Consider the following 26,281-nt stretch of genomic DNA (forward strand, 5'->3'; position numbering starts at 1 on the left):
GTCTGCCAGAGAACTCAGGCAGCGGCGCCGTGACAAGGAAGAAATGAGTTGCAGGCTGTCAGTTTCCCACGCTCGTCCCCTCCCTTTCTCTGGTCAGCAGTGCGGGAGAAGAGAGTGCCTCTGGTCAGCAGTGCGGGAGAAGAGAGTGCCTCTCATCAGGTTTGCCGCCCAGCTGCCTCTATCCCTCCCCATAGGCCACAGCAGAGAGCCAATCAGAAGATGCTAGGAGAGCATCATGGGACATGTCCCAAAAGACTGGCAGACCCATTGTTGTCCACAGGGAGCAGGATACAGCCCCCAACATGCAACCTGCTTGGGGAGAGAGGCTGGAACCCAGGGGGAAAAAAAAAAAAACTCAGGGGGCACCACCAGAGAACAAGCCACGCTGCTGCCCAGCACCACCAGAGAGCGAAAGACTGAGCCACTGCCAGCGTACAGACGTGTTACAATACTGACCAGAGTCACCAGGGCAAACCAGAGCAAGCAAACGTCCAGCTGGAGGGCTCACTGGGTAGTAACTGCCTAACCAATTATCCCCTAGCCTGAATACTACCTGCAGGCTTTATCCAACGCTGGGCTAAAATGGGGGGTGGGAATGACACCACATTTTAACGAACCCTGGTGACACCGCTGCACATGATGCATTAAATGTTCAAGAATTCCTCGCCCAGGAATCCAGTCCAAAAACCACCTTACTCCTCTAACTTAGCACCCTGCAACTTTTGGGCGTTAAAAAAAAAAAAAAAAAAAAGCGCGTTAAGGACAAAGATTTGAGAACATTCTGGACATCCAGCACGCCACGGCAGAGATACTGCACAACATTTCAGAAATGTTTCCGGCACAGTAATCTTAGACAAGTGCGGCGCTTCACTACTTTGAAGGCGACAAACACACACAAACCATAGCAGCACCCTATGCTGTTCAGATCTGACAACCAAGTCTCCCCTCTGTTAGCATACCTGTGGGCCATTTGCCTGAAAAACTGCCACTGCTTTACATGGCTCCACAAGCCGTTAGGCTAAGTGCTGTCCTTTTCCTGAGGGTGCAGTGCACTCTCTCCAATCAGGTTGGATGAGCTCAGCAGCTGCGACAGGCGAGAGAGAGAGAGAACACCAGTGGAGAGGGCACGGTTGTAAAATCTGATCAGCATAGGGTGCTGCTAAGGTGTGGTGTGATTACATAGAGGGTATTTATAAAAAGTTAACAAATCCTTTAAAAAGTGAAAGGGTACACTTTAGTGCCAACGAACAAATATATAAAAAGGGACGCTACAAAACATGAGATTTAAACTTGTGAACTTTAAAAATTGTGTAACGCTAGGTACATGTTAAAAAAAATAAAAAATAAATCTGCTTTTTTTTTTTTTTTAAATGTTTTACACATACCTTGGGGTCTGTCTTCAGGGGCGTATTGCGCTTTATAAAAGATTTCATCATTAGAGTTTTGCTGATAGATCCTGGAGTCATCATCAGCAGTTGATTTTTCTGCACGGTATGCAGGAAAGTTTTCATATGAGGAAGTGGCTTCACAACCTGAGAAAGAAATTGGTTTAAATTCACAAGACCAAGTCAAGAGCAGATACCTGTTCTCAACCAATTAAGAGCTTACTTTGCTGGGGGGACAAGGTGGAGAGAGTGTCTTCTTCCGTGGAGGAGAGTGTATTTGCTCATCTGGCTGGTCATCATCAGACAGTTCATCTACTGCTCGTTTGTAACTCTTTCTCCTGTCAGAGACCTCAAGATTACATTTCTGTCTAGAGCTAAAAATTAAAGGGCTTTGAAAGGTCCGCCCATGTATCAGAAGATATAGATATCTCTAGCCATACACACACACACACACACACCAATATAAAAATAGGGACATGTTAAACCTTCAGGAGAGATTTAAAGTGGTTGTAAACCTCTAGCAAGAAATACAAGTAAAGAATTTCCCTCTATAGTGCGTACTCAAGAGCAATAAAATTTACTAAAACTGGCACACACAGAATCTGGTGCAGTTGTGCATAGTAACCAATCAGCTTCTACATATAAAAAATTTGTCAAAGCTTAACTGAAGTTAGAAGCTGATAGTTACTATGCACAGCTGCACCAGTGTCTGTGTGCACCAGTTTTAGTAAATCTCCCCGTAAGTGTCCTTTTGTTTGCTGCCTTGTTCCTCTGCTAGCTGCACGAGTAAGCTCTGAGCAGTTTTCCTGACACCAAAAAGGTGACAGGCGAGGGAGTTCCAGCACACAGCCTGTGACCGACAGCATCAGCTTCGTTCTTGTCTATTGAGACACACAGGCCGTCTTGGCCCTACACCCCCTCTCACAGATTTTGACTGAGAGGCACAAGAGGGGAGAAGAGCTGCTTCAGACGTACATAGTGGTGGACCGAGATCGGGCTAGTGCGAGTATTTTTGGGGGGAGTGTTATGGATACTATTAAAAGTTTACCTTAATGAAGAGCATGCATTAACCACTTCAGCACTGGAAGAATTTACCCCCTTCCTGACCAGAGCACTTTTTGCGATACGGCACTGTGTCGCTTTAACTGACAACTAAGCACATGCACTCAAATTCTTTGGTCAACCATGGTGAGGCCTGTTCTGAGTGGAACCTGTCCTGTTAAATCACTGTATGGTCTTGGCCACCGTGCTGCAGCTCAGTTTCAGGGTCTTGGCACTCTTATAGCCTAGACCATCTTTATATAGAGCAACAAATTTTTTTTTCAGATTCTCAGAGAGTTCTTTGCCATGGAGGTGCCATGTTGAACTTCCAGTGACCAGTATATGAAAGAAAGCGCGATAACACCAAAATGTAACCCTTTCGGGGCTGAAGTGATTTACCCCTTTCCTGACCAAGCCCTTTTATGCGATACGGCACTGCGTCGCTTTAACTGATAATTGCGCAGTTGTGCGACGTTGCACCCAAACAAAACTGACGTCCTTTTTTTTCCCCCTCACAAATAGGGCTTTTTTTGGTGGTATTTGATCACCTCTACGGTTTTTATTTTTTGCGCTAGAGACAAGAAAAAAAGTGCAACAATTTTGAAAAACGCAATATTTTTAACTAAAATATCCCCCCAAATAATATATATTAAAAATGTCATAAAACTATCCCCCATTTTGTAGACGCTATAACTTAATCAATAAAATGCTTATTGCGTGTTTTTTTTTACCAAAAATATGTAGAAGAATACGTATCAACCTAAACTGAGGAAAAAAAATGTTTATATATTTATTGGGGATATTATAGCAAAAAGTAAAAAAACAAACTGCGTTTATTTCAAAATTGTTGCCGTTTTTTTATTTATAGCGCAAAAAAATAAACCGCAGAGGTGATCAAATACCACCAAAAGCAAGCTCTATTTGTGGGAAAAAAAGATGTCACGTTTGGGGGCTACGTAGCACGACCGCGCAATTGTCAGTTAAAGCGACGCAGTGCCGAATCGCAAAAAGTGCTCTGGGCTTTGGCCAGCCAAATGGTCCAGGGCTTAAGTGGTTAAAACAGGACTGCAGCAAAAACAGAAATTATTCTAGAAAAGGTCAAGTTTTAAACTAGCTGCCAGTTTTTTGTATAAATACAAAAAAAGAAGCACCTTCTTGTTTGATCATCAGTTGTCTCACAGGTTTCTGTAAAATAAAAGGATGGAACATATTAACATAGCACTAGAACACCATGGGATAGAAAAACACTGTTACAGCACTAACATTTTTTTCACAAATTACAGTTAACTTGGTATACACAAATCCACCATAAAGACTGATCAGAACAGTATAGAAGTTACATCCCTTTTTACACTGATAACTGTACACAGGGATTCAGATTACACACCAGTATGGGTCCTGTGTGTCATGTCACATAGGATTATTTTTAATGCTTCATATACGTTCGGATTTTCCGACCAACTTTGTGCGACCGTGTGTATGCAAGACAAGTTTGAGCCAACATCCGTCTGAAAAAATCCGATGGATTTTGTTGTCGGAATGTGCGATCATGTATACAGGGCATATAATGTCAGATTACCTCCATCTTACTGATGCTTAGTTTGAAGTACGTTGAGACACCATCTCCATCTTTGAAAAAAGTATTTGATCCCCTGCTGATTTTGTACATTTGCCCACTGACAAAGAAATGATCAGTCTAATTTTAAATTGTAGGTTTATTTTAACTGAGACATAACAAAAACATCCAGAAAAACATACCGTATGTCAAAAAGGTTAAATTGATTTGCATTTTAATGAGTAAAATAAGTATTTGACTTAGTACGTGGTGGCAAAACCCTTGTTGGCAATCACAGAGGTCAGACGTTTCTTTTAGTTGGCCACCAGGTTTGCACACAGGAGGGATTTTGTCCCACTACTCTTTGCAGATCCTTGCTATTCATTAGGGTTGAGGCTGATGTTTGCTAACTTAAACCTTCAGCTCCCTCGACGTTTTCTATGGGATCAAGGTCTGGAGACTGGCTAGGCCACTCCAGGACCTTAATTTCCATCTTGAGCCACTCCTTTGTTGCCTTTGTGTGGCTGTGTGTTTTGGGTCATTGTCATGCTGGAATACACATTCACAATCCAATTTTCAAATGCCCTGGCTGACGGGAGGAGGTTCTCACCCAAGATTTGACGGTACATGGCCCCATCCATCGTCCCTTTGATGCAGTGAAGTTGCCCTGTCCCCTCAGCAGAAAAAGCCTCCCAAAGCAAAAGGATTCCACCTTCATGTTTGATGGTGTTCTTGGGGTCATAGGCAGCATTCCTCCTCCAAACACGGCGAGTTGAGTTGATGCCAAAGAGCTTGATTTTGTTCACATCTGACCACAAGACTTTTACCCAGTTCCCCTCTGAATCAGATGTTCCTTAGCAAAACTTGACGGGCCTTGTACGTGCTTTGAGCTGTGGGACCTTTCGGGGGCACTGCAGGATTTCAGTCCTTCACGGCGTAGTATGTTACCAATTGTTTTCTTAGCGACTATGGTCCCAGCTGCCTTGAAATCATTGACAAGATTCTCCCATGTGCAGTTCTGGGCCGATTCCTCACCGTTCTCATGATCAGTGAAACTCTACGAGATGAGATCTTGCATGGAGCTCCAGACCAAGAGAGATTGACAGTTATTTTGTGTTTTTCATTTGCGAATAATCGAATCAACTTATCACCCCCTCACCAAGCTGCTTAGCGATGGTCTTGTACTCCATTCCAGCCTTGTGTAGGGCTACAACCTTGTCCCTGACATCCTTGAACAGCTCTTTGGTCTTGGTTATGGTGGAGAGATTGTAATCTGATGGATTGCTTCTGTGGACAGGTGTCTTATACAGATAACAAGCTGAGATGAGCACTCCCTTTAAGAGTGCACCTAATCTCAGCTCATTACCTGTATAGAAGAAACCTGTGAGCCAGAAACCTTGTTGATAGGGGAATACTTATTTCACACATTAAATCAATTTATAACTTTTTTGAAATGCGTTTTTCTGGATTTGTTATTCTGTCTTACTGTTAAAATAAACCATAAAAATTATACTGATCTTTGTCAGTGAGCAAACGTACAAAATCAGCAGGGGATCAAATACTTTCCCCTTCACTGTATAGAAGGTAGTGGCAAAAGTTAAAGGGAGTTGTACAGATGTTTGATACAGTATTAAAATATAGGATGTCCTTGTAATTAACGTATTGTGCATTGTAAATTAAACTTTTTTTCAAATCTTTTATTTAGTCAAAGGACAGATAACATTGCATAAACATAACGTTATACTTTAGAGTACAGCACATTGTCGTTACAAAAACTCGAACATTAAATACAAATGACACTGATATCCGAGATGTCTTAGATGCTCCTGGCATGGCACAGGGAAGGAAACCCTTAAAAACTGGACCGGGCCAGGGCAGGTATAACCAAGGAATAAACTGTTCCATGTAACCAAGGAATAAACTGTTCCATGTAACCAGCCCAAATCATTTTCAAACTTTTATAGCAAGAAAGGTACCCATGATCCGTGGAGACAAGGAACAAAGGAAGGAGGAGAATATATTGAGAGTAGAAAGAAGGAAAACGAAATGCGAGAGCAGGGTGAAGAATAGCAGAAGGGTGAAGGAAGAAAGGAGAAGAGGAGGAGGGAGGGGATAGGTGGCATGTGAAATTGCAAATCACATACACAATTATCGAATGGTATTGTCGGCATCTCCGGGGTACCGCAAGTGTCTAGAATCATACCAGAGCAAGTTTAGTCTGTCGTATTCAAAAAGGGCGCAACCCTCATCAGAAAAGATTAACATTTATCATTGCGACCAAGTTCTGGAATAGCGTTCTTGTTGATTGCGTGCAGCTAGGACAAGGACTTCCAGTTTGTTGATTTCCTCAAATTTTCTGAGCAACATCCCGATGGTCGCAGGCTGTGGAGATTTCCATTTGAGAGAAATGTATGCTTTGGCAGCGTCAAGGAGATGGCGAATGATCAATTTTTTTTGTAGGTCTTTCCAGGGGTACTGGAGGCATGGAGGAAAAAGGCTGGTTCTTCCGGAATCGGACGTTCCATAAATTTTTTGGCAATGCTTTTGACTTCAATCCAGAACGGTTTTGTTTTGGGGCAGGTCCAAAAAAAGGGTGTAGGAGTGTGCCCAGTTCCTCCTGGCATCTCGAACAACATTCTGGAGGTCTCAGAAAATTTTTTTTGTAACCTCCCCGGGGTCCTGTACCTCCTGGTTAAGATTTTAAAGTTAGTTTCTTGCATTTTCGTGCATATGGACAATTGGTATGTAAATCGAAGGATATGGTGCCTCTGTTGTGGGCTAAAGGTGCGGTTCAGGTCTCGTTCCCAGTCACTAAGGCAACGAAGGGGGTGAGGTTCTGGGGGTGTGATCAGTAGATTGTAAGTAGTCGAGAGGGCATGTGGCATCACCCCCTCCGCTGAACAGTATTCCTCCAGAGTTGTAAGAGGTTGGCAGAAGTTGCTCAGGGGTGTGGGAGGGATCTGAAAAAAATAGCAAGTTGGAGCTCTCCAAAATTGCAGGCGGAAGGAGCCCGAGGGTTTTATGAGGTCAGGGATCGAAGGCCACGATCTATTATTTAGAAAGTGGGAGGCCTGCAAGTAACCAGACTTCAGCGTTTTGAAGGTCAAATCTTGGTAACCCAGGGAAAAGCGTGGATTCCAAAATATTGGAAATAATGGTGACGTTGGGGAAGACACTTGTGTGAACAGGAGGAGTGAGCAGAAGTTGGTGGTCTGGCCCAGGAGTGGATAGGTTCTCACTTCCTTGGGTAATGAGTCATAGCACTAGGGTGCTCTACAAAGAGGTATTGCACTCTTATCTTTTTTCAACTGAACCCACAGATTAAGGTCTTGATATCTATTCCAGTCAATAAGTATACTGAGATGAACTGCCTGATAGTACTTACTGACATCTGGTACCGCTAATCCCCCATATTGCTTGGGCAGGGTGAGCTGACTCCTCTTTAAACGGGGGGGGGGGGGGGTGTTTATGGGCCCATGTAAAGATTCAAAGAATACTTTCTGAATCTGTTTGAAATAATTGGATGGAATATAAAAATCGGTAGAGCCTGCAGGAGGTACAGAAATTTAGGAAGGATACTACATTTTGAGAATATTGCAACGGCCAAACCACGAGTAAAGACCCGTATTCCATTAGTCTAGGAGAGTACGGACTCTTCACAGTAGTGGGGGGAAATTTGAATATCTTGGATATGTGGGAGGGGATGATTGTGCCCAAGTAGGTCAGTGCAGAGTTGTTCCATTTTAGTTTTAATTTCATCTGGAGTTGTGAGAGAAGTGGCTGTGGAAGATTCAGTGCCATCGCTTCAGATTTAATAAAGTTATTTTGAGACTGGAGAGAGCACCATATTTCTCAAGTTCCTTAAAAAAAAAAAAAAAAAAAAAAAAAAAAAAGGTATGGGAGTGAAATCACTGGGTTCGTAAGGGAAAACATGTCATCGGCATAGGGTTTCCCCGACCTTTATGCCAGTGACATCTGGGTTCATTTGTATGGTGCACTAAAAGGGTTCCAATGACACGGCGAAGAGGAGTGACAGTGGACAGCCCTGTTGTGTCCCATTAATAATTTTGAAAGGTTATGTCTGGACCCCATTGGTTCAAACTCTGGCTGTGGGGCGTGAATAAACTGATGAAATCCACTGAAGCATGTTTGTGCCGAATCCTATATACCCCCTAGGACCAAGAGCATGAAGTCCCAGTTCACCCTGTAAAAGGTTTTTTTGCGTCTGTGCCCAGAAAAACACACTTGGCTCAGGATTTGTTGACTATTTGTAGTAGGACCTAGGTGGTATTGTCCCTCACATCCAAGGTAGGTACGAACCCTACTTGATCCAAGTGAATTACTTGCAGCAAGTGTTGTTGGATTTTAGTCGCTAAGACCTTGGTGAATAGTTTGAGGTCGATATTTAAAGCAGAGTTCTGCTTAAAAAAAAAAAAAAAAGTCAGCAGCTACAAATACTGCAGCTGCTGACTTAATAAAAAGCAGACACTTACCTGTCCCAGGGTCCAGCGATGCAGGGGAACAAAGCCCCGCTCTTCTCCCCCTCCTCTCTGCGGCACCGGCATTGTAACTGTGGGCGCCCAGCTGTGGCTTCACAGCTGGGCACCCACTACGCATGGGCGAGCGGCGCCGGCATCTGGGACCTGTGACGTGTCCCAGATGATTTCTGAGAGGGAGGGGATGTGATCTCCCTTCCGGTGCCGCAGGAGGAAGTGGGAGCTGGGACCCTCTAAAAAGAGGGAATCCGCTCTCCCCCCAAAAAATGACATGCCAAATGTGCCAAGGGAGGGAAAAAGGGCCTTGTAATGGATGGTGGATGGTGAAACCATCGTGACCTGGTGCTTTCCTAGGTTTGGTTGCCCCTATGGCTTGTTGAAGTTCCTCTAACGTAATAGGAGCTTCCATGACTTCCAGCACGTTAGTAGTTGTGGCATAAGGGAGGAAGTTATGTAGGATTGTACGAGTTCCTGCGATGGGGGTGTACTGGCCAGATTATACAGGGAAACACAGAATTTCTGAAATTCCCTGGCTTTAACGTGTGGCAAAGTCCCTCCAGATGTCAGCGGAAGCGGTATATAGGTCGCCAGTCTGTTCCCTAAGGAATCTAGCGAGCATTTTACCACATTCATATGATATTTTCCTACAAATCTGTAGTGCTGCCTTGGCTTTAAATTGCAACAAGTCATTAATTTGAGAGCATCGGGTAAGGAGTTCAGTCTCAAAGGAGGAAGATGGCGTCGGTTTATGTCACGCTTCTAGGACTCGTAGGTCCGCTAATAGTGAAATTAACTGTTTGGTACATTCTTTTTTGATCCTCGAGCCATGTTTAAATAAGCACACCACCAATAACCGCCCTGTGTTCCTTCCAAACAATACCGGGATCGCAGTTTGTCATGACATTTGTGCGGAAGTAGAACCCTAGTTCCTTAGTGACATCCGTAAGCACCTCTTTGTCTTGCAGGAGACTTTCATTTAGCCTGCAGCATTTGATCTTTGATGCGAGGGTATCAGTAAGGGCATAGGACATGGATATCGAAGCAAAGGTCCGACTACGTAATGGAGCCCATAGTGGAGGTTCGCACTGCGTGTAGCTGTGTATGAGGTACCAAGAAGCAGTCGATGCGCGTGTATACCTTGTGAGGTAGAGAGTAAAAAGTAAAGTCCCTTTTGGTGAGGTGGAGAATACGCCATATGTCTACTAGTTGGGCCTTATGTAGGGCTTGCGTGATAAGTTTGCGGGAGCCAGGAGGGACGGAGGAGAGACCCGATGGAGGTGTCAGAGGGAAATCGGGGGGAGAAAAATTGGAAAATTTAAAAAAAAAAAAACGGGGGCTAAGTGGGTGGGTAAAGGATAAAAAGATGAGTAACTCTTTTCTTGTTACTTTGCTCTGCTAAGTAGGTAGCAAGGTATTGCCAATACACTCACCAGTATAAAGCTGGGAGTTGAGCGATAGCCTAGGTGGTGGTTTGGATACATAACTGGGAATAGAGCTTCAAGCTTTCCCTACCCATCCCATTTGTCGGGTAATGAAAAAACAGTAAGACTGATAACCAAAACATTGCAGTTAACATGTACAAAAATATGCAACAGCATGTGGGTGATCAACATATCACAGAAAACATACAGCAGATAGATTCAAACAAAATGGAGAGCAGTGCTTCTCAGGGCAGCAGATGGAGTTGTCGCAGGAGCATGAGGCTCTCTCTCCGAAGGTTCAATCAAGGGCCTGGGAGTACCATATGCCCCCAGTGGGAAAGGGGAGCCATTGGTCTCCCTCCAAAAGAGGGATACCCGGTTCGCTCCACCCTCAGCAGGTGTATGGCAGCATGCTCACAGTCAGTGGCTGACCCAAATATCACTTCGGGTTTTCCCCGGGGTGAGAAGTGGGGGTTGACACTTCTTAGATCATGCCATGGCACAGGGATCTATATCCATCATGAGGGGTTTGATCCCCGGGTGCATAGGTACAATAGTACCTGAATAAGGACGGTAAGGCAATATTGTCTGCAGTGGCTATTGTACATAAGGATGGAAAACATTCATTAGTAATCATGCTAGCAAGGACACATGGATTGTAAGGGCATGCAATCAGTAAGGAGCAATGTCCTTGGTATATAGACTGAACATAAACTGCATAGCGCGATTCACCTTACCAGTAAGCATAGCACAGGGATCACTTAGGCACCAAGTAACTACACGAGGGGCATAAGGCACCTTAGGCAGACATATAATCGTAAGGAACTTGGTATACAAACATTAAGGCTCAAAAGACCTCGACTATGAAGCACACTGCGAGTCTCTAAAGTAACTGCTAGATGGCAACCATGAAGCATAAACATTGAAGCACAAAGACCCTGGAGAACACATGGGCGTTATGGCCCTGCAGAAAATCTCATGGGGCCTTGGTTTCACTTGCCTTCAGCATGGGACAAATGCAGGTAGCGGCCCACAGGGACCCCCTCAGGAAGGCAGATGCGGGAAAGAACACATCCTTCCAGCTGTAGTCAAATAGCGGGGACTACTAAGAATGTCTGCCATCAATCCAGCAGGTCTATCCGGAAAGTGCAGAAAAGAGCACAGCATAGCAACTGTAGTCACTTGACGGGGACTGTTAAGAACGTCCATCAGTAATCTAGCCGCCATACACTGTACTACAAGCAGAAGATGTAAGGTACCTGCCAATTAGGATTCCCGGGATTGCTCTCCAGAGGGAGCTCGGTTGTGACCTCTGCTGATGTGCTTGAGAGGATCCCCGGGGACCGGTAGGGCCAGGGTGACCCATTTGTCGGAGGAGTAGTTGTAGCCAGTTCGGTACCTGAATGGGGTCCCACTTCCAGGAAAGTAAACAAATCCAGTAGATCCGCTGGCATATGCAAGACGAATTAAGCGGTGGCTTTCCGAAAGGTAACCCTTAGCGGATAGCCCCATCGGTATGTGCAGCCTTGTGCCCATGCTAGGAGAGGGTGCAAGCGGGCCCTGCGCTGGAGCGTCGCCTTAGATAGATCCAGGAGGACTTTGATGAGGGCACCGTCAAAGTCCACATCTCCACTCTCCCAGGCACTGCGAAATATCAACTTCTTCTGGGGGTAGCAGTGTAGGCGACAAACCACATCCTGAGGCCTGTAGGGGTCAGTAGGCTTAGGGCCTAGAGCCCTGTGTGCTCTATCCAATTCCACTTTGGCCTGTGGGGAGGCCAAAACCTTCGGGAAAATGGCATACACCGTGGCGGAAAGGTCCTCCGTGCCTGTAGTTTCCGGGAGGCACGGAGGAGCTCTCTCTCCGGGTGGGGGAGTTGGTAACATCCGACATGTCCGGGCAGAAGACCACAGGGGTCACTGGCAGGGGGTCCGACATGGAGGCAAAGCCAAGTGAGGCTGGTGAATCTGGCATCGGGTGATGTCTTAAGTCCGAGCCACGAGGTGCCACCACTATGGCACCTGGAGAGGTGTGGTGCAGTTCTGGAAAAAAACGGTGTAAATCTCCTGGAGAGACATGGGAGCGATTCGCGGCTAGCATGCCGGATCAATAAACGGTTAAGATTGGTGATTTTGCCAAGCTTAGGCAGGGGGAAGCCAGAAGCTCACAGAATATACATCTTCACACAGCCATGTCCAGGCCACGCCCCCGGAAACTTTTAAATACATTAACTGATTGTGTTGGGTCCTTAAAAGCCCCTTCCAAATCACCCATCATGTCATTTTATCTCAAAGAATAGTACAGCTGTTTATAGAGTACCTTGAAAAAGTATTCATACCCCTTGACATTTTCCACATTTTGGCTTGGCACAACCAAAAACGTAAATGTATTTTATTTGATATAACACCACAAAGTGGCACATAATTATTAAGTGGAAGGAAAATGGTTTTCAAATTTTTTTTTTACAAATATCTGAAAAGTGTGGCGAGCATTTGTATTCAGCCCCAGAGACAATACTTTGTAGAACCACCTTTCACTGCAATTACAGATGCAAGTCTTTTTGGGTATGTCTCTACCAGCTTTGCACATGCAGAGTAAAGTTTTTGCCCATTCTTTGCAAGATAGTTTAAGCTCTGTCAGATTGGATGGAGAGCATCTGAACAGCAATTTTCAAATCTTGCCACAGATTTTCAATTGGATTTATGTCTTGTCCTTGACTGGACCATTCCAACACATATTGTTATATGCTTTGATCTAAAACATTCAATTGTAGCTCTGGTTGTATTTAGGTTTAGGGTTGTCCTGCTGGAAGGTGAACCTCCGCCTCAGTCTCAAGTCTTTTGCAGATTCTAACAGGTTTTCTTCTAAGATTGCCCTGTATTTGGCTCCATACATCTTCCCATCAACTCTGACCAGCTTCCCTGTCCCTGCTGGCGTGTTCAGCGTGACATGCCATTGGTTTTCCCATCACACATAACATTTTGCTTTTAGGCCAACAATGTTAAATTTTGGTCTCATCTGACCAGAGCACCTTCTTCCACATGTTTGCTGTGTCCCACACATGGCTTCTCACAACTGCAAATGGGACTTCTTATGGCTTTCTTTCTGCCACTCTTCCATAAAGGCCAGATTTGTGGAGTGCTAGACTCATGCCCCATACACACGATCAGAACTTCCGTCAGAAAAAAACTTGAGCGGAATTCTGTCGGAAAAACCATCCAAGCTTGCCTTGCTTACATACGGTCACACAAAAGTTCACCGAACATTCGACTATCAAGAACGCGTTGACGTACAACACTACGACGAGCTGAGAAAATGAAGTTCAATGCTTCCGAGCATGCGTGATTTTTTGCGCATCTGAATTGCATACAGACTAACGCATTTTCGGATAGGAACTTTACCTGACCGAAAAATAGAGAACCTGCTCACAATCTTTTGCTTGCTGGAATTCTGCCAGCAAAAGTCCAATGGAGCATAAACACTGTTGAAATTTCTGACCAAAAGCTCATATCCGACTTTTGCTGGCAGAATTTCTGATCGTGTGTATGGGGCATCATAGTGTCATGTGGACAGATTCTCCCACCTGAGCTGTGGATCTCTGCAGCTCCTCCAGAGTTACCATGGGCCTCTTGGCCGCTTCTGATTAATAATTAACGCTCTCCTTGCCTGGCCTATCAGTTTAGGTGGACGGCCATGTCTTGGTAGGTTTGCAGTTGTGCCATACTCTTTACATTTCCGGATGATGGATTGGACAGTGCTCTGTGAGATGTTCAAAGCTTGGGATTTATTTATTTATTTTATAACCCAACCCTGTTTTAAACATCTCCACAACTTTATCTCTGACCCGTCTGGTGTGTTCCTTGGCCTTCATGATGCTGTTTGTTCACAAAGGTTCTCTAACAAACCTCTGAGGGCTTCACAGAACAGCTGTATTTATACTGAGATTAAAGTGCACACAGGTAAACTCTATTTACTAATTAGGTGACTTCCGACGACAATTGGTTCCACTAGATTTTAGTTAGAGGGTATCAGAGTAAAGGGGACTGAATACAAGTTTACATCACACTTTACATATTTGACTTGTTTAACGGGCACTTTCACCCCCTTCCTGACCAGGCCAAAATTTTCAGCTTTCAACACTGTCACACTTTGACAACTGCGCAGGCATGCAGCATTATACCCATATGACATTTTTTCTCCCCCACACTAGAGCTTTCTTTTGATGGTATTTAGTCACCACTAGGTTTTATTTTTTGCTGAACAAAGAACAAAAAAAATTTGAAAATCACCGATCAGTGCCCTAATTAGTGTAGCTGTCCCCTTTCACACTTGTCGGTCACGCGCTCTCCTTAAAAAAAGTTAAAAAAATTATAATGAATGCTGATAACTGGGAAGTGCGTTTATATCTTGATCAGCTGTGTATGGACACAGCTGATCATGTGGTAAAGGGCCGCTGTGATTAGCGATCACAGAGCACACATCTTGGAGGTCGTCAACAGATGCCCTCCTAGAACTAAACGACAGCACTGTAGCCGTCATTCTGCTAGCGCGGTCGGCAAGTGGTTAGAGCTTATAGTGTCAGATTAGCCATTTTCATTCCAAGTCCTATGGAGATCACCTGTCAAGAATGTCACCAAAATTTAAAAAAGTTAACAGTAATCCTACCACCATTTGATGTCGATGACTGTCGCGTCGGCATCCTCTGTGGCTCAGAGTCTGGTGGGTTGCTAATAGGAATCTTTTTACAAGTGCGCACCCGAAGAGAAGGCCTGGGACTCTCAGCAGAAGGAGCCTAAAGAATAGACAAATTTGTTAGACAATTTATAGGGATACGCAATAGAAAGTTATTCTACTTTAGACTAAGTCTTGTCATTAATTTTGTACAGTGCCTTTAAAAAAGGTATTCAAACTGCTTGAAATTTTTACTTTGTCATGTTACAACCAAAAACATACAATTAATTGGGATTTTATGTGATAGACCAACACAAAATGGCACATAATTGTGAAGTGGAAGGAAAATGATAAAAATGTTTTTCACTTTTTCTTTACCGATACCCCTAACTAAAATCTAGTAGAATCAATTGCTTTCAGAAGTCACCCAATCAATAAAGAGTCCACCTGTGTGCAATTGAATCTCAGTATAAAATACAGTTGTTCTGTGAAGCCCTCAGGTTTGTTAGAGAACCTTAGTGAACAAACCGCATCATGAAGGCCAAGGAACACACCAGACAGGTCAGAGATAAATGTGTGGAGGAGTTTAAAGCAGTGATAGGTTATAAAAAGAATATCCCAAGCTTTGTACATCTCACAGAGCACTGTTCTTTCCAATTTCAGATGATGGATTGAATATGGCACAACTGCAAACCTACCAAGACATGGCCGTCCACCCAAAACGGACAGGCCGGGCAAGGAGAGCATTAATCGAGAAGCAGCCAAGAGGCCCATGGTAACTGGAGGAGCTGCAGAGATCCACAGCTCAGGTAGGAGAATCTGTCCACAAGACAACAATTAGTTGTGCACTCCACAAACCTGGCCTTTATGGAAGAACTGCATTGTTGAAAGAACGTCAAAAGAAGTCCTGTTTGCGAGAAGCCATGTGGGGGACAGAGCAAACATGTGGAAGAAGGTGCTCTGGTCAGAGGAGACCAAAACTGAACTTTTTGGCCTAAAAGCAAAATGCTATGTGTGGCGGAAAACGAACACTGCACATCACCCTAAACACACCATCCCCACCGTGAAACATGGTGGGGACAGCATCATATTGTGGGGATGCTTTTCTTCAGCAGGGACAGGGAAGCTGGTTACAGCCAGATACAGGGCAATCTTAGAAGAAAACCTGTTAAGAGTCTGCAAAAGACTTGACTGAGGCGGTGGTTCACCTTCCAGCAGAACGGCCCTAAACTTACAGCCAGAGTTACAATAGAGTGGTTTAGATCAAAGCATAATCATGTGTTAGAATGGACCAAAGTCCAAGTCCAGACCTAAATCCACTGAGAATCTGTGGCAAGACTTGAAAATTGAAAAAAAAAAAAAAAAAAGAAAAAAAGAATACATTTACGTTTTTGGTTGTAACATGACAAAGCGTGTAAAATTGCAAGGGGTATGAATACTTTTTCAAGTCACTGTATACACCAATGGTTGCCAACCTGGCATTCTGGAACCACGCAATTGCATTCTGCAAGCCACTCATCTCCACTTCTGATTCACATGCAGTAGTCTGCAGGATTAACAGCAGCCTAATCAAGTTCTAAATGGACATGGCACAGAATGAGTATAAAAAACAAAACAAAAAAAAAAAAAAAAAAGGCCACATATTACTACAAATGATCAATTCTAGTTAAAGGACAAACATAAGCAATTTGTTTCTTACCTCCTCAGCAGGTTCTGCAGCTTCGGCCCTGCAGATTTAATGAATACATTTAAGTCTGAAAAATCTGGCACCAGTCATTATACCACTTATGATTTCCGTTAATTTTTTTAAATACAACCATTATATATAAAAAGACTAGTTGCAAGTACAATCCTTAACCTGGTCATACAACCAATGAAGTCACCCAGAGGAGCAGCGGATTCAAGTACAACTGGTGATAAGCATATAATAAGAGTAATTAAAAGAAACAACAGCTAAGGCACTGGTCCTTTTTTGGGGGGGGGGGGGGGGGGGGATAAAATAAAAAACGCACACAAACCCATATCCAAACTTACACTAAGGTACTGAGGAAGCAGCTCCTAGGACAGGGTGATCACCAACTAGGACAGCAGCAAGCCACAGGGTATCAAAGATCACTGAGCTGAATGGAGGCGAGCCGGGCCGCCATGTACCATGCCACTATTGACATCTTTGTGAGCTCCCTCCATCTCTGCGCTGCAAGCCAGAACCACAGTGAGTAGTGGGCGAGAATATGTTGGGGGCTTTGAAAAAGGGGCAAAGCCCCTAAAGCATATGCCCTTTGGAGTTCTGGATTGTAACAGAGATAAGGAGGGAGCTCACACGGACGACCAGAAGGCGGCATGGTAGCCCGGTTTGCCTCCATTAAGTTCACTGATCTTCAATAACTAGGAAAGCAGCAAGCCACACCTCACATGTGGATGGAGGAATCTGTTACTTATTTCAATCAGCCTGCTGGCTGATTGAAATATATAAAATAAGAAAACTTTACACAACTAAGAAAACTGTCAACTATTCAAACTAATCTCACAATCATTCTCACCTAAGTTGAACAGTGACCTCTTCATCCACTATTTCAACAGAGCTCTGGTCTGAAAAAAAAAAAGGAACACATTAAAGCAGAATTAAAATGGAACTTTAAATCAAAAAATTAATGACTTCAGGCCCCTTTTGCATGTATAGCTATATAAAAACTAACATTAACCACTTGCTGACCATGGGACGTCTTGGGTTTGTGGGGATATATCTGAATGATGCCTGCAGCTAGAGGCATCATTCAGATATTGCCGTTTTCAGCCGGAAACTCCTACACCACAAGAGCGATCATAGCGGCGGGTCAGCCGCTTGATCGTTCTTACGGGCAGCGAGAGGGGACACCCGCCCCCCCCCCCCCCCTCCCGCTGCCCTCCGGTGCTTCTACCGACTCACCGCTGAGATCGGCGAGTCGGAGAATGGATCCGCCTGCCCCATATGTCCACCATAGTGATTTTCGGCGGACCAGTTGGTCGCCAGAGTCTCTATGATCGTCTGAGGCCGTGCGCGATGTTATGACGTCACGCTCGGCCTCTGCATTAAAAAAAAAAAAAAAAAAAAAAACAAACACACAACACACCCTCAGCTGGGAAGCCATGATAGTTTTTTTAGTTTTTTATTTTAGGCTTCCAAACCTAGGAGGTGAGATGTGGGGTCTTATTGACCCCATATCTCACTGTAAAGAGGTCCGATCATGTCGTATTCCTATTACAAGGGATGTTTACATTCCTTGTAAAAGGAATTTTTTTTTTTTAAAGTATCAAAATTAAAAATTTAAATGTAAAACGAACAAAAAAAAAAAAAATTTTAAAGTGCCCCTGTGCCCGCACAAGTGAACACATACGTAAGTCCCGCCCACATATGAAAACGATGCTGAAACTACACAAGTGAGGTGTCGGCGTGAACGTTCGCATGAGAGCAATAATTCTAGCCCTAGACCTCCTCTGTAACTCAAAACATGTAACCAGTAAAATTTTTTAAAGCATCACTTATGGGGATTTTTAAGTACCGAAGTTTGGCGCCATTCCACGAGTGTGTGCAGTTTTGAAGCCTGACAGGTTAGGTTTCTATTTACTCAGTGCAACTTCATCCTTCACATTATGCACAAAAAAATTGGGCTAACTTTACTGTTTTTTTTTAAAGCATTAAAAAATTTTTTCCAAAAAAAAGCGTATGTAAAAATTGCTGCGCAAATACCGTGCGAGATAAAAAGTTGCAATGATCGCCATTGTTTTCTCTAGGGTCTCTGCTAAAAAACCCTCCTATCCTTTACAGCCAAGGAAGCTGCTTCTGTTTGGTGCTGCACATGTGATCAGCTATGACACCAGCCATTTGATGATTTGACAGTTTGGTTGAGGACCCATTGTGATAGCAATCCCAGCTTTCCAGGAATGTAACCTTTTTTTGAAACCATTAAAAGATTAACCACTTCAGCCCCGGAGGATTTTACCCCCTTCCTGACCAGAGCACTTTTTGCGATTTGGCACTGCGTCAATGCTTTAACTGACACTTGCGCGGTCATGCGACGTTGTACCCAAAATTGATGTTCTTTTCTTCCCACAAATAGAGCTTTCTTTTGGTGGTATTTGATCGCTTCTGCGGTTTTTATGTTTTGCTCTATAAAACAAAACAAAAATCAAAAAAAAAAAAAAAAAAAAAAAAACACCCAATTTTTTTTCTTTTATAATAAATATCACCAAAAAAAAAAAAATATATATATATATATATATATATATGTCCTAGGGAGTGATTCTAACTGTGAGGCGGCTGGGCTTCAACACGCAGGACAGTGATCACTGCTCTCGATGACAGAGCAGTGATCTCTGTCCTGTCACTAGGCAGAACGGGGAAATGCTTTGTTAAAGCTTCTTAAAGTGGACGTACCCGTACGCCCTTTTGTCTACCAGTGCCATTCTGCCGTAAATCGGCGTGCGCTGGTCGGCAAGCGGTTAATTATGCTCTACGATTTACTGTTGTTCAGGGGCTGTGGGCTTCAGCAAAATGGCAATCTCTGGCAAGAAGAAACAATGCTACAATGCTGGAGGCAATTTACAGCACACACTAATTTTGGTAGCATAATAAAAACAGAATGTATTTTCCAGGCTAAAGAACTTTTTTTTTTCTTCTTCCATCAAGTGGTTAAAAAGAGAAGGATCAGGGCTGCTCTGTAAAAAACCACTGCACAAAGCAGGTAAGTATGACAGGTTCTTTAGAGCAGTAGTCATCAACCCTGTCCTCAGGGCCCACTAACAGACCAGGTTTGCAAGATAACCGAAATAATCACAGGTGATATAATTTGCTGCTCAGTGATTGCAGTATTCTAGTCTGCATCTCCCCAAGGTAATACTTAAAACCTGGCCTGTTAGTGGGCCTGAGGACAGGGTTGATAACCACTGCTTTAAAGGGGGTTTTTTTTACGCTTTAAGGAAAAGTCACATATCAAACGATAACCGTCTGAGAACTGTCGTTTTCAGCAGCAGTCCTGAGATTAGGTGGGGTGCTTATAGTATTCCAAAAAAAAAAAAAAAAAAAAGAAAATATGCTACAGTGGAACCTTGGTTAACAAGTAACGCGGTTAACGAGCGTTTTGAAAGACTAGCAACTTTTTTAAAATTCTGACTCCGTTTGCGAGTGACGTTTCGCAAAACGAGCAGAATTCAAGCTAATGGGGTGTGCAGTACCGCATTTGGCCAGAGGTGCGGGGGTGTCGGGAGCCACTCGGAAACACTCCGTTCCCGAACCTTTCCGAGTTCAGCTGAGCTGTCCCCGAGTATTTCTGAGGCTCTCCGGCGCCCCCCCCCACCTCTGACCACATGCGGTATTGCATGCAATAGAAGTTAATGCGAAACAAATTATCTTTGTTTCCATTGACTTCTATGGGGAAACTCGCTTTGATATGCGAGTGCTTTTGATTACAAGCATTCTCCTTAAACGGATTCTGCCATAATCCAAGGTTCCACGGTACTTCACATTCTCTTCGGACACAACACAGTGCCTCTGCAACGTTTCATCTCTTTTCATATAGCAATTGAGACTGGTAGCAGTGAAGTGAGATCAGACCTCACCCCTACAGTTCAGTTAAAATGTGCGCAGTGGTTGTAGGATAGAGGCAAATGTTTGGAGTCAGAGTTGGAACCACAGCAATAATGTACCAGGTTTATAAAGCAAGGAACATGCTACACGTAAATTCAGAAAAGCTGTGGCGATTTCCGTATGTAATAAAGATTTGGAATCCTTCATGCTCCAATCACTCAAGCATTTTCTCTTTTGTCAAGACCAAAGTGAGTACAACAAAATGATGCTGGTGCCAGCCCAATCTTTGGTGCATTATAAATACAACAGAGTTGGAAAGATAAGTAGGGCTTCAGTACCTCAAAATTGGGGGGGGGGGGGAGGCAAAAGAGGAGTACTTACAACTCTTGTAGCTAGAAGCAGAATTCTCTGTAGCTCTCTTTTTCGACATTGAGCGACGAATGGATTGCCGAACAGCTTCTCGAGTCATGCTTTCACGCTTCTTGGCTAGGGAGAACTGGTTAGCCAAGGAAGGACGACAGCTGACCGACTTGCGACCCACAATGCTGCGACGCACTGAGCGTCGGTCTGACTTAGAGCCTGTAGGTGTTGTGCTGTGACTTGACAATTCTAATGACAGTGTTTTAGCGGCTTCTTCAACACGCTGGGGCATTTCACTTGTCAAATCTATCATTTCTTTATAAGCAACCTTAGGTGTGGAGCTGTCTGCAATCTTTAACTTGGCTGCTGTGCGGCCATTTTTTTCAGGGGTGATAGGATCGAGGGGTTGTGCCTTGGTCACTGCAGGAGGAGACTCTGGCACAGTTGGGACAATAGTTTCTGGATTCTCTTTTTTCACTGAGCCCAGTGCAATCATCTCTTCGCAGCGCTGTTCTGCACTACGGCGTTCTTCAGCACTGATCTTCACCTGCAAGATGCGATCATTGGATGCATTAACAAGATCTTGCAGTGGTTTCTCCGATACTGGAATGCATGCTGTGCTGGCTTGTTTCCGTGCCCGGGTCATTCTCTTGGGCTGGTCAGCATCTTCCTGAATAGATTCATTAAGTGGTTTATTAATTTGTTTGGTGGAGAGCCTGCGCACAGATGAGCTCCAGCTGGCACTGCTTAGTCTCCTGGATATCCTGCAAAAAACAACCATTGCTTTGAACTGTGCATGTGATACACATTATACAACTATAATAAAACGTTTAAGGATATGTGCAATTTCTTAAAAAAAAAAAAAAATGCAATAAGCACATCAAACTACAGGAGATGGTTCCTCAGTGCTTTGTTCTACCAATGCTCATCCCAGGTCAGCAAACACTTTTACCATTATGTCAAAATAAATTAAGACATTAAGCCACCCATCATTTGCACAGAAAGACTTTGGGAAACCAGCAGTGGATGCTTTTTTTTCCCCCTGAACTAAAAGCCAAAGCACTGCATTAAGGTGTTTCTAAAAGGTTGCGAAAAAAAAAAAAAAATTAAAGCAGGAACCAGATATCTGTCAAATCCAGGCATTTGCTCCCACTTCCGGGCATAGATTGCGGCACTTTCTGCTGCAAACTACGTCATGTCCTTCTGGGAGACAGGTCCCAGAAGACATCAGGGGCCATTTAGAATGCACAGCACGACTCAAGCATGCGCAGTAAGAAGCCAGGAGTGAAGCCAAAAGTCTTCGCTTCCTGGTTCTCTTACCAGGAATGGCGACGGCAGCACCCGTGAGTCGGCTTCGAGTGTAGACATCACAGGCTCCCTGGACAGGTGTCCATGTATTAAAAGTCAGCAGCTGCAGGATTTGTAGCTGTCGACGTAATTTTTGTTTCCCCAGGTGGAACTCCACTTTAAGCATGGAACAGAGCATCTCTATAAAATGGAGCCTCACTAAAACACTATTTTCTGAGCTGGGTATAGAGCTTTAAAAATGAATTTACCAGGTGCTTATATTTCTAGTGTCAAAATAAAGAAACTCGGTGATAACTGTACAAGCTTGTAAACCCTTACCTACGCTAAGAAAACAATTTCTTGCTGCTGCAAGGGAGACTGGACATCACCTTCACTAAGCAAAGTATACCAAGGCACCCCCAACCTTGCCTCTTCTTGCTACAACACAACTACATCACATGAATGTGTCAACAATGCTTGCACGGCTGAAGATTTAAGTGAGCAAGTGGCACAAACTGCTTAGTCATAAGGTACTTTTTTTCTCCTCCTGGGCAACCCTCTGATTTAAGACCCACACTTTACTTTTGTCTGTAGTGATTGATGAGCTCAGTCCACCACAGATATAATCTCTCTGCTGTTCAAAGATCCAATATAAGCACCTTGACTATAAGGGCTTCCACATGTAGGCTGGCAAGACCGGGCTTACTATTAGCACCAGGCTGTAGTAATAGCCTGGGATTTAGGCACTTCCCAGGCTCTAAGAAAACTAGTTGAAGTGAAATATAAATGCTATCGCCACAAGGTGCCCGCATATGTGTCAGTATTATTAGTTTGAAGACCTAAAGTGTTCACAATATCATTGTAAAGCACAGCTGTTGTGGCACTTTAGACATGGTTATCAGTAGCACAGTGAGGCAAAGAAACAGAAAGTTGTGCGTAAATAATCCATAGCATCATTACTGCTGCAGTAGTTACCTGCGCCCACTCGGGTCCCTATTTTCATCTGGCACAATAGAGGTTCTTTTCTTTCTGCGTCTCTTCTGAGACGGTGTCTTTGGCATCAGTTCTGGCTCAGCAGTGAAGTCACTGTTGGCAAAGTAGACAGCTGTAAATATTATGCAGACAGCAAACCCACTGATTGCACAAAACAGGAAAAAAAAAAAAAAAAAAAAAAAAAAAAACACAAACACACGTTTATTGAACGAACACCTGGAAAAGGTATGGGACTGTTGCTGTACAAAGGAGAAGCGAGTTTTGGAGGACATTTCCATCAATGTTTGAATTACAATCAACATGTAGACAACTTTGCAATAATAAAAACATTTGCAGCTTGAGATAAGTTGCTGATCCCGCTATACTCACTTGCTGAACATCTTCCTGGCTGCCTCCTCTATCTCCATCAGCCATACCATGTGCTTGCTGTCCAGATGCCGCACAAAATCTTCTGTTTTGCGGGCACATACTTGCAGAAGATTGGAAAGGCTTTCCGGCTCATTCATGGTGACACCTATTTAAAAAAAAAAAAAAAAAAAAAACCTTTTTCATTAATATAGTAGTCGTATACATTTCTCAAGTTGCTTGTGTATGAAAAGACTGAGGAAGCAAGAAATCTACATACCTCTACCTCCCTGTTTAGACATCTTTATGGTAATAGAGGAAACCTAGAAGTGCTCCTTGCCATTTACCATAAGATTATTAACTTTAAATATATTAGGTTTTTATTTGGAACAACTTTGTAACCTTTGCTAGGTGACAGACCTTTATTCTCAGCCGGTCATTGTTACCTCCATCAAAAAAAATGCTACAACCAAATCCGAGCGCTGGCTGGGCAGCCCACCCTGCCCAGCCACCGGCATCTTTACCTAGTCAACATCGGCTTCAATGCAGTACCACCATAACCAACCAGGGGCTCCTGTTCAGTTCACCCACCTTAAAGCGGTAGAAAAGGTTAAAAAAAAAAAAAATGCATTGCATAAAGACTTACATTGGAAAAGAAGCCCTGCAGAGGCTTACACCTTCACCTGGTCTTGCGTCCGGGTTCACGGCCACTTGAATGGCTGAGCTGCGATGACATCACTCCAGCAGCATGGAACTCTGAAGCAACAGCATGGGTTCCTTCAGAGCACATGTGCCGGTGAGGTCACCTGGCTGCTGCTCCCTAGAATATCTCCTAAACTGGAGATGTCGTGGTAGTGCCTCCAGGATGCAGGAAACAAGAACTGAGGGGCAGCTGTGGAATTGAACAACCAACATCAGCCCTGTTGTTGGACATTGCACCAATTGAGAAAATTCCTTTTCCCTTTTACAACTCCCTTTCGTATAGAGAAAAACGAACAAGCATTTCACTGCATGGAACCTTAATCCCACGTTATTTTTTTTTCAAACTGCTTCAAAAACATAAAAAAATTATACCACAATGAAAAACACGGCTGTCTCCATGCTATTCACTACCCAGTTAGGACTTGTTGAATAGCAACACCATCTCCTGCATCTATATGAAGTTGGTGAATGGTTTCTAGTGCCAGGGTGGCAGTCGCCAGATGTGGCCTCTGGAAAAAAAGGCACTCAAATAATAAAGCTCATTCAAAATAATGTTGAAAGAGTGCTATATAAGTATTTGAAATGCGGCCCCCCCCCCACCTTCTTTGGATTTGCCTTTATTTTCCCTTTTACATGTACACAAGTACATTTGAATGGTACTTGACATTGGAAATGCACTTTTTGAGCTTTGTACTAATGGCTTTATTAAACACCACAAGTGATGTTACGCTAAATAAAACTTAAGGCTCAGTTCACATATGTGAATTGGGTGCGGTTTGAACCGCATCCGATTCACAGGACATGTGAACCGAACCGGCTTTCTATGGAGATGGTTCAGGCCTGGCTGGCACCATTGCGATTTTATAAAGTACTGTACATTTTTCAGTCTGGTTCAGGTGTAATTTCAAGTAAAAATTTGCACCTGAACCGGTGAATGAAACTGTACCAGACTCCTTTTAAAATTTACAATTAAACCACAGCCAGACGTATGCGAGCTGAGCCTAAAGCTTGGGGGGTGGGGGTTATGGGGAGGGGAGAAGGACCCTACCTCCTCTGCTGTGAAGATGATGGACTCGAGATGTTGCATATTGCATGACCATGGATTAAGGGTGGGTTCACACTGCCGTGCAGAGCTGCTCACAGCAGGGGGTCTGGTGCGTCCCTGTTCAACATTTCAGGTCCGATGCAGCTCTGCATAAAAATCAGCTTCCAGGTTTTTGTTTTTCTGGTTCAGACTCCTTGAACAAGTGGAAGTTAGAAGCCGATTGGCTACCATGTACAGCTGCACCAGATTTTGCACTCTCCAGTCTTAGTAAATCAACCCCAATGTTTGTGACTTCAATCCACAGGAAGGGACAAGGACAGCATTTCTAGCAGGATCAACCACTACTTTCTGTACTTGATAAATTATAACCCGACAAGAAAAATCAAATGTGCCACATTGAAGGACTGTTGAGCTGCAATAGCACAATTCTGTTCTTGGGTTCAAAATCACCTTTAATAAACCTTGTTCTTTCGATTAAAAGTATAACTCAAAGCACATATTTGCATAGAATGCATTAGGATAAAACACACCTGACTTTACAACCCCTTTAAATATTAAGAAAAAAAAAAGTCCCCCCCCCCTTTCAGCAGTGTTGTAGATGCCCCTACTTATTCTTATGTGGTAGTGCAGTGGTAATTGAGGTTAAATTTTGATTTAGTTTTAGTCAGTCTTGACTAAAATGCCATTTTAGTTGACTAAAATAGTGTTAATTTAGTCAACTAACATGTAAAGGCAATAAGTTATCTTAATGCATTAAGATTAGAAAAAACCCATCTGTGTGCAGCAGCCCCCTTCATACTTACCTGAATCCATCTCAATCCAGTTATGTTGCATGAGACACTCGGCTGTCCGGAGACTCTCCCCCCTCATTGGAAGCAGAGTGCCATTGGCTCCCGCTGCTGTCAAAGTCCGTGAGCCATTGAGGAGAGGCGACAGCTCAGTGTTTAAATGGACACATGGTGCTGTGGCTTGCTGTGGGGGCATTCAACAGGAGGATCTAGGCTGCTTTGTGCAAAATAGTGGACCTTTATAGTGTACCCAAGTCAAGACCATGGACGTATAAACTATTTACAAAATAACCGATTCCATCCTACCCCCTTCAGATACATGCTTCACCGAGATCTGACAGCTGTCACTTCCAGGGATGTTTACACCACAGAAGTTTACATGGCCGGAAGGGGGCGGAGGTTAGGGGCTCTTATCCTTCAAACAATGTTGCTTCTTGCCCTTCTTTCAAGAAACTGCAGATACTAAAATGACATAGGAGGCCGTACACCGGCCAAATATCAGGCAGCATTGGCCGGTTCAATAGAAACCAGCCGACATTCAGCCTGTGTGTGCAGCAGCCGGTCCAGCTGGGCATGACCAAAAAAAGGTCTGCTGATCGGCATCTGATCAGCGCTCTCAGCCAATGGCT

The 26,281-nt window shown here is 43.8% G+C and overlaps 1 protein-coding gene across 2 annotated transcripts in view; it reads right to left on the minus strand.

Annotated features, from left to right (window-relative positions):
• INCENP (inner centromere protein) overlaps window positions 1-26,281 on the minus strand; it is a 58,387-nt gene that overhangs the window by 29,017 nt on the left and 3,089 nt on the right. Inside the window, exons 2-10 of one of the 2 annotated variants that reach the window (XM_073604603.1) lie at window positions 23,142-23,286; window positions 22,755-22,865; window positions 20,514-21,256; window positions 17,110-17,158; window positions 16,269-16,296; window positions 14,564-14,690; window positions 3,578-3,611; window positions 1,609-1,759; window positions 1,386-1,532 (exon numbers count right to left, since the gene is read on the minus strand). In XM_073604603.1, coding sequence (XP_073460704.1) covers window positions 1,386-1,532; window positions 1,609-1,759; window positions 3,578-3,611; window positions 14,564-14,690; window positions 16,269-16,296; window positions 17,110-17,158; window positions 20,514-21,256; window positions 22,755-22,865; window positions 23,142-23,278 — 1,527 coding nt within the window. In that variant the 5' untranslated portion in view covers window positions 23,279-23,286. The remainder of the gene's footprint in view (window positions 1-1,385; window positions 1,533-1,608; window positions 1,760-3,577; window positions 3,612-14,563; window positions 14,691-16,268; window positions 16,297-17,109; window positions 17,159-20,513; window positions 21,257-22,754; window positions 22,866-23,141; window positions 23,287-26,281) is intronic. The other variant, XM_073604604.1, reaches the window with a different exon arrangement.

Source organism: Aquarana catesbeiana, linkage group LG11 (assembly GCF_042186555.1).
Source record: "Aquarana catesbeiana isolate 2022-GZ linkage group LG11, ASM4218655v1, whole genome shotgun sequence".
NCBI classification, from domain to species: domain Eukaryota; kingdom Metazoa; phylum Chordata; class Amphibia; order Anura; family Ranidae; genus Aquarana; species Aquarana catesbeiana.